Raw genomic sequence first — 8,645 nt, 5'->3', positions numbered from 1 at the left:
GTGAGAAGACAAGAGAGGGGCCCACACTTTCTTGTACCTGCAGTGTGCCTGGCCCTGTTCTCAGACCCTGCAAGGTGAGCGTGGGTCTGGGTGTCTCATGTGATGGGCTGAGACTCGGAGAAGTTGAGAGACCCGTGCAAGGAGGGCAGAGTTGGAATTCTCACCCGGGGCTGCCTGTCCCCAGAGCCCAGGTATACACTACCTCCCTGGAGTGGGGGAGCAGCCACAGGGGGTGAGAGACAGGGTCTATACAGGGAGCTGGAGCCAGCCAGGTTGGGGGGCACCTTTCAGGGGAGCAGCTGCTTCTGACCAGCAGGAAAAGAGGAGCAGCAGGTACTTGGCACCTGTTAGGTGCCCTCTGTCAGCCCATAGTGCGGCCAGGGCCTCGGGAGCCCCTATGCGGACCTCCTCCAAGCTGCCCCGGCCCACATCTGGGACCTGAGCCCCTCAGCACCTTCCTGACCAGAGAAGGCCCCCAGGGGCAGGCTCCAAAATAGCTCGAAGGGTCAAGTAGGAAGCTGGAGTCCCCGCCTCTGGGCAGACCAGCGTTCCAGGGACAAGGGGTAGCAGAAGGATTTGGTATTTTCAAATGGCCAAGACATGGGTTGGGTGAACCCTCGGTGGGTTCACTCCCTTACGTTTCTCTCCACCTCCAGTTTCCCAGGCCTGGAGCAGCAGCTCCCCAGACCCAGTTCTGGGACTGAAGGTTCACCCTTTCCTTGCTGCCCCTCCCCAACACTCAGGCCCCTCAGCCGGCCTGGCCTGTCTACCAGTCGCCTCTGGGCATTTATGAGTTTCATATGAAGTACTGTGCCCCTTCCCTTCCTTACACGGCCCGCCCCTGAGCTTCCTGAAGGTCCTCACAGTTTGCATATCGCTCAGGCCACTTCCAAACCCAACCTAGGTTTTATAATGTATATTATATTTTTTTGTGTATTTTTTAAATCCAGCTGTGATGGGTTATATCGTAAACGTGGCACAGGGCTGGGGCAGGGGTCCTCAAGGCCCGGCTCCTGCTCCAAAAAAAAAAAAAAAAAAGAAAAAGAAAAAATATTAAAGTTATTTGTTTGTGGGTTAGTTGTGTGACCAGTGTGTGACAGACTTCTCCAGCTTGGATTATCTTCATGTGGGTGCTCCTGCCAGATTAGATCCTGATGTGTCACCCCACCCTCTTACCCTCCCCCATCTTGGCTTGGGGGGGGCATCCATACCCACACTCAAAATAGGTATGATTCAAAGATCCCTTAAAGCTTTGCAGACTCCTTTCTCTGACCCCTTCCTGCTGGGAGTTGAATCCTAAAATGTGCCCAGTGCTGGCCTAGGTTCAGTTGTTAAATTGTCTCTTTGAAGTGACTTGCCCAAGGTCACACACTTCTGAGATGGAGCCCCTCCCTGCTCAATCCCCAGTCTTCACGTGGCTACTCCTGGTTCTCACTTGATAGCAGAGAAGAGAGCCTCAGGGAGGATGAGTGCTTTCCCGAGGGAATGGCTGCTAGCAGAAGCCAGATTCCAACATGTTCCTGTCTGCCTGGCTGAGCCCTGCTCTCCCCTCTGAGCCGGCTTGTACTCATACAGCAGGGACCAGAGAACGGGGAGGGTCAGGGGACATAAGTTATTTATCTAAGGCTTAGATTTAAATGAACATCCTATATTTTCATTTGCTCAGCCAAGTTTGCAGATGAAGTTAAAGTTTCTCTTCGTTGAACCGGTCACCGGCTATACACCAAGATTTGAATCTGGTCAGCCTGACTCTCAAGTCCATGCACCTGGTAGACTAAATCATCAGGTAGCCTTTTGTTGTCACTTGCAGGATGGGGTCAGTGCCTGGAACTCCAGGCAGGTGGGTGGGGGGTCGTGGAGTCAGAAAGTAGTTTATGAAGGACCCTAGGCCAGACCATGTGCTGACCTAGGACTGGATGCAAAATCCAATCTCTGGGCTAACAGGTAATTCTATTTACTGGGTGCTTGAGGCATCATCACGTGTGTTGTGGCCTTCACTACCCCGGAGTAAACAGCCTTCGGGTAATTTCTTTTAAAATCATATAGGTCTCATGGAGAAAACTCAACTGAGATAGTTGAGTTTGTTTGTCTTCCCCAACCCCGCCCCGCTCTGCCCCATCCCCTCCTTCTCCCCCCACACAAATGTAAGAGAGCCAGAAGTCAGAGATCGGTGATGACTAATTTCAAGGTCCCGAAGTAAGGAAGGACCCAGAATGAGTTGTCTTGTGAGCCCAAAGCCCAAGGCCCTCTCCCAGAAGTGGCTCACCCCTGCTCAGGGTTCTGTGGGAAGCTACAAGGAAGGGCCACGATGGCTGGACCCCAAAGACAAGGACGGTAGTTCTGTCTTTTCTGCCCCATTCCCATTCTGATGTTCCCAGGAAAGAGGGAGGAATGCCATTTTTTGAGCCAGTTCCACGGTCAAAGCCTAGGCACTGAAGGTTTCACCGGAGCTCTTTATTTCCCTGTAGCATAAACGCCTGAACTGGGGCTCCCCAGATACCTGAACCCTGAATACTCACTCAGGTGCACACTAAGCTTTAGACTGATCATCCCAGAGGCTGGGACTTGGTTAAAATAGCCAACTTCATTCACAGTGGAATCAGTTGGCCTCCACACGTTTTCCCTTTGCTTTCCCTTCTGCTGCCTACTCTTTTTTGTGGTAATTTGAGCCTCCGGGGAGCAGGTCCCAGGGCTCTAGATTCCCCACAGCCCAGCAGAAAGTAGTGAGTCAGCATTTGCTTAATATATGTACTGCCGAAGCGAGCACAGCATTTGCTTAATATAGTGGGTTTTTAAGGACTCCTACCCCAGTACCTAAAGCTTGATAGAATGGGTAAATTTAAATCCAGGTGACTCAAGTTCCCAAGTACTTTTCTAAAAACGCCCACTTACCTTCCCCCAAGTTTCCAAAACTTTTAAAAAATGTTTAATCCTTGGCTCAGTTCAAATAGGAGGGCATGACTAATTTTGAAGCCACCTTGTTCTCCCCATTCATCAGCACCTAACCCAAATGAACCAAGCAAGGAGGTATTTGCGTGCTGGGGCTGGAACCCAACTGTCTGCAGCCATCTTGCACCCTCTGTTTGAGCACCAAGAGCCTGACACCGTGCAAAGCATCAGCATTTGGTCCTACTGTTTTTTAGGTGGGTGCCATCATCTGAGATTTCGAATGAGACAATCAATTTGAGAGAATGGACTCATTCAGGCTCACATGCCTCCTGAATGGGAGAAGTGGGATTCAAAAACTCAGGGAGTAGAAGGGGTTCCACCCACAGTCAAATCACAGGCCGTCTTCTCCCGCCCGGTAAATAGTTGAGTATGCATGGGAGGTTGGGAGAAACCACCTCTAAAACCCTTGGCTCGGGCACCTGGGTGGCTCAGTGTAAGCCTCTACCTTCGGCTCGGGTCCTCCTGGGACCGAGGCCCGAATTGGGCTCTCTGCTCTTTCTGCCTCTCTGCCTACTTGTGATCTCTATCAAATAAAATCTTTAAAACAAAAACAAACCGTTGTTTTTTTGGTCTTGTGTTGAGACAGCACCGTGGCTGGTGGAACAGAAATGGTCTCTCTGGTCTTGGGCTCAGAACCCTGTCCACCAAGGTCCTCAGGACCGGTTGCCAGAGGTGCAGTTGGGGCCCATCTTTAGCCAGCTTGAGGGTTTATTCTGCCTGTGGCTCTCAGGCCTGCTGTATTCAGTGCCTGAGTGCACACAGTGAGACCAGGCAGATGTCAGTCCTGATTACATTCCTTCAGTCGTCAAAATATCTTTGTTGCCTTAGTATTTTTTCCTTCTGATTACAAAGATCACAGAACTTCAGAAAATCCCAGATAATCATTTCCCTCTGAGTTAAACATGGCCAACATATATAAACTTCCAATCACTTTTACTCTGCATAAAGTTTCTTCCAATAAAACTAGGTCCTAAGTTTCATATGCCAGCTTTTTCCCCCCTCCCTCTGGACCATTTTCTGACAAGCCTAGGTATTTTATCACTCCTAATACTGTACTAACAGACCAGAGAAGGAGCAAACTACACCTATTAACCCTGAGAACCCAAATCCAAGGTTCATTCCAAGATTAGGTTGTACCCATTTTACCTTTAAGCAAAATTACAAACTTAAAAGCTAAAATAGAAAAAACAAAACTAGGATCTTTGGTGAAAATCTTATCATTCATGGCTCAAGCTTGTTTTGAGGTACATTCTGATTATGCTTTGGATTAGCTTTTTGGCTGTATTTTTTTAAAAACGTCTATCCATTTTAGTGAACGGGAGGGGCAAACGGATAATCCTTCGTGCCCATTACAGGGCTCAATCCCCCCACCTAAGCCAAAATTAAGAATAATCAAGAGCAGGCCACTAGCCCTTCAGCTATATTAAGATGGAGGGATGAACTTGTTACTTTACCAAAGTTAAATGAAGCAGACTTAAGTTACAGGTATTTCCTGCACCAAAACCCACCTTCCTGTACTGGGTGCAGGAGGCAAGAACTCCCAATAGGAAGAGATGCCCGGATGCCTCAGTCTTCCTTTGGCTCAGGTCATGATCCCAAGGTTCTGGGATTGAGCAGCGCCTCGCCTTGCTTCACCCCCCACCCCACCCCCTCCCTCCACTGGGGAATCTGCATCTCCTCCTTCCTCAGGTAAAATCTTAAAAAACAAACACAAAACCTCCACCAGGGCAGGGCCTCAGGTCAAGGGTGGGGAGGCTACTTGGAGAGCAGAGGGTCTGGAAGAATCCACAGCCCATTTGCTAAGCTTGCCAAGGAAACCGGGGCAATTACAATATTGTACAGGTCTACTACTTGTGTCTTCCTAAGCATCTGAGTGTAAATTACTACCCTGAATATAGAGTATTTAAATTTAGGGTCAGACAAACAAATCAAGTGCACCACTCCCCTATGAAGAATCTAGGAACCTTATCTCCATTTGGAACAGTTTTTGTGATCCTACCAAGTACCAAGATGTACAACTTAGAGGGACACAACAAGAAACCCATGGAATCAAAGCATGATGTACAGAAAAGCAACTTCAGGTTAAGCAGCATGCTGCTGAGAACTGAATCCACGTCCTCAGTGTGAAGGTCCTACCCCTCTCCTTCCACTAGTACACAGTGAAGCACTACAGGCTGGAGTCTTAGCCCAGATCGTCCCGTCTCAAGGTTCAGCAGCCCTACTATTACAAATTATAAAATATCCAAATATAAGACTATACAGTTTTGAAGGCAGACAAAATGTACTTCCTTTTTTGCAGTATGGAGAACATGACCACCCACCAGGGGGTGCCAGAAACTGCACCCCATGTCAGCTCACAAAGCACCTCCCTCTCCCTAGTCACAGGCAGCCCAGGTAATGGTAGCACTAGGATTTATTGAACTGAGCCTTAGTACAGGCGCTGGGGCTTGCCCATGGTGCTCTTGATGTACAAAGCGCGGACGTTCTGCCAGTTCTTCTTGAGCAAGGACACCAGGAAATTGACTGCTAAATGGATGTTGTACACGAGCTCATCATCTGTCATCTTCACGTGACCAACAGCCACTGCTAGACACAGCACCTGTGGGAAGGGTAAAGTCAAATCAGGCTGGTAGCTAGATGGGAAAGAACCAGAGAAGGCACATCTATAGGCTCCACCCATCCCTCCCCCAACTCCAGTGACCCTAATGAACAGGACCAACCCCAGGCCAGAAGACCAGGGCTATGTGCAAAGCTTCAATTCTACTCAGGGACTGTCACATGTCCTAAGTATCCACAGAAATTCTGCGAACCAGAGCTCCCATTCAAAGAATGGGGGTAAACTTTAGGACTGGTCGTGCCTACCATCACCAAGACTTAACCTATGCATGGTAGTCAGACCTCCTTACCTTCTTCATCTGGAATTTGATGGTGGACTTCACTTCATCCACTTTGGCCACCATGTTCTCATTGTGGGTCAGCAAGGAAGGAAACTTGCCAGCCTTATTCAGGCCTGGGCCCAGGATTCGTGGGATCTGCTTAATCAGAGATTCTGAAGCCAAAAAGGCATCATACTTCTTGGCTGGTAAAAAGAAGCCACTGGATGCTTAGGAACTGGCCCCGGAAGGCAACCTCCAAACAGCTGTCAACCAACCACAAAAGCGGACTCTAACCACCAAACTCTACCCCACCCCACATACCAAGTCTTTTTAACCCTCTCCTTATTCCAGCTTATCTCTATCCTTTGAACTTTTACTGGCTCAACATTTACATGAAACCTGTTGTCAGAAGCTCAGGCTGACCCATACTCATGTTCTAATAGCAAATGCACACACTGGTTAAAACTCCTTGAGTTCAAATCCTGCCTACTTCCTAGTTACAGAATAACCAGAGTACCAGTTTCCTACCTGTGAAATGCTTACACCGGGTAAAGAAGAAGAAAAGAAATAAAAGAGCTTTAAGCATAAATCCTAACTCACCTGACTGACTGGTGAGCTTAGGGGAGCTCCCCTGTTTATAAAGAATCCTCAAAGCAAATATAGGTTAAACTATCACTTAAGTCAACTCACCACAACTGAGCTTTTCCATGATTCTCTGCCCCCTCTTCCAACATTTTAAAATCCAAATGGCAGCCACGTCTCTCTTCTACCAGTCCCATGACAACAGTCTGCCCAAATACAAAACCAGCCCAAGCCACACTCACCCAGCTTCTTGACTAACTTCTTATTCTTGTTTAGTTTCTTCAGCGCCTCAATGTCCATGTGAGGAATATCCACTGCCTTGGCCTCATCACAGTGCTGCTGGTCCCCCAAAACACACACGGAGAACTTGGGGCGGGGAGTGGACTTAAGCCTGCGTTTTAGGGGACAGAACAGGTCAAGCCCCGCCTGGGTTTCCAAAGCAGGTGAAGGGGTCTGGGACCGCGGCAGCCACGGAGCCTTACCCAGAACATCCACATTCACCAACAGCTAGTCTGGCTTCTCAAACTAGCCGGCGGGCTCGGCCAAGGCCTCCCCACGCCTCCCCTCTTATTTTAAGACCCAGGGTGGGGGTCCGTCCAGCCACGCCTGCCCGGGGCAGGGGGTCCGAACTACCCAAGCGCGTCCGTGCCGCCGTGGCCGCCCGCCCGCCTTCAGCTCAACAGGGGCCTAGAAGGTGGCGAGGGCACGGCGGGGCACGGAGGCCTGGGTGGGGTCAGAGCGGTGCCAACCTGACGGTGCCCGAGAAGCGTTTGTCCTTCTGAGGGTCGTAGTTCTTCAGGCTGATCTGCAGCTCCACCGTCTCCAAAAACCTTAAGAGAAGGCGACAGAATGAGGACGCCGCCCCGCGGCTCGCACGCCGCTGCCCTCCCTGTCGAGCCCCGCTTACTTCCGGCGCTTGCGCTGGTTCCCGTGCAGGACTTCCCGCACCGCCTCATACAGGGTGTCGCGGGACACTTTGCTGCTGCGAGAGAGAAGCAAGACGAGCGCTCAGCACCTGCAAGGCCCGGATCGGCACCTGGAAGCTTCGGCGTGATCGGAAGCCTCGAGCCTTCAGAAGCACACCGAGGGCATTCCGGACACCACGTCAGGCCTTTTGAGTGCGACTACCATGCAAGCGCCGGGGAGGCGGACTCGAACGCCGGGCAGCGCAGGACGACGCCTGGCGAGAAATGCCCCTCAGCGAAGCAGGGGCAAAGACTACCACCGATTCAGCCCGCAAGTCCCCCTCCCTACCACGGTGCCAGGAGTCGCGGATGACGGTGGATGGCTCCCCAAGCGCCACTCACCTCATGATTCTCGCGCCGCAGTAACCGGAAAAGAAAGTAAGGGAAGTGGCGCAGGCGCTCAAATAAGGCTCTTGTTCTCGCGAGATGCTTACCCCTGTAGCTCCCTCTCCCACCGCGCAGCTAGGCTCGGGCGCTCAACCCCGGGAAGCACCGCGTCTGCGGCCGCTAGAGGGCGCTGCCGCGCGCTGCACAACTAGACTGGCTCGAAGGCGAGGAGGTGCCGTCCTGGGCGCCCCGTGGCTCAGAACACCCCGCTTTGCGCCATCTACTGCTAGGCCCTTAAAGAGGCTGGTCCTGGGCACCGCAGCGTGATGGCCGCCGAGAGCGTGCAGCTCCCGCGTTTTTGCCCCTCCACCCTTTTCTGCCCACCTCCTCCGGCCCTCCACACCGGCTTCGTGTCTCAACAGCAGGCTTTACTCTGACCCCTCCCTCATCATCTTGCTCTGGGGCTCATGGTTTCAGAGAAGTCGTGAGAAGGGAGATTCAGAAAGTTCTGCTCCCGTTCCCTCGAAGCCTGCAGTGGGGAAGAGCTGGGAAGGTACTTGATAGTTGATTGAATCACACCTACCCATTAAATGTTTACCACTAACAAACCTTCTCCAACTCCAGAGAGCTTCGCCCACCTTCCAGGCCCCACTCCCTGTAGTCAGTGCCACAGTCACCTACTCAGCAGACAGATCTCATGGGGCTGAGGGGAGTGGTCTCATTCACTGCCCAGAACGTGAATGAATGAACTTGAGATCTGTCACCTTCCCCTCACAGAAACTTTCGCCAGGAAAAAGATGCCCCTTGTCACTGAGTAGGGTGGGAGATGGCAGTGTCTGTTAGTTCTCAAAAAATACCCAGAGTTCGTAAGAAGGCAGACACTGCCTCAAAGAAAACATTAAACTTCCTTTTTTTTTTTTTTTTTAAGATTCACAAGTAGGCAGAG

At 51.0% G+C, this 8,645-nt stretch overlaps 1 protein-coding gene across 1 annotated transcript; it reads right to left on the bottom strand.

The window, feature by feature from the left end:
* Positions 1 to 5,344: 5,344 nt before the first annotated feature.
* On the bottom strand, positions 5,345 to 7,867 carry LOC111152222 (ribosomal protein L10a). The gene is made up of 6 exons (XM_022510627.1): positions 7,715 to 7,867; positions 7,315 to 7,389; positions 7,157 to 7,237; positions 6,650 to 6,798; positions 5,856 to 6,028; positions 5,345 to 5,548 (listed from the first exon to the last, which is right to left on the bottom strand). The coding sequence occupies exons 1-6, from the start codon at positions 7,717 to 7,719 to the stop codon at positions 5,378 to 5,380; spliced, it is 654 nt and encodes a 217-aa protein (XP_022366335.1). The 5' UTR covers positions 7,720 to 7,867; the 3' UTR covers positions 5,345 to 5,377.
* Positions 7,868 to 8,645: the final 778 nt, after the last annotated feature.

Source organism: Enhydra lutris, unplaced genomic scaffold, assembly GCF_002288905.1.
Source record: "Enhydra lutris kenyoni isolate GAN:26980312 unplaced genomic scaffold, ASM228890v2 scaffoldscaffold28, whole genome shotgun sequence".
Taxonomy (NCBI): Eukaryota; Metazoa; Chordata; class Mammalia; order Carnivora; family Mustelidae; genus Enhydra; species Enhydra lutris.
The sequence above is the reverse complement of the archived record's forward strand: the minus strand, read 5'-3'. Positions and strand labels throughout refer to the sequence as shown.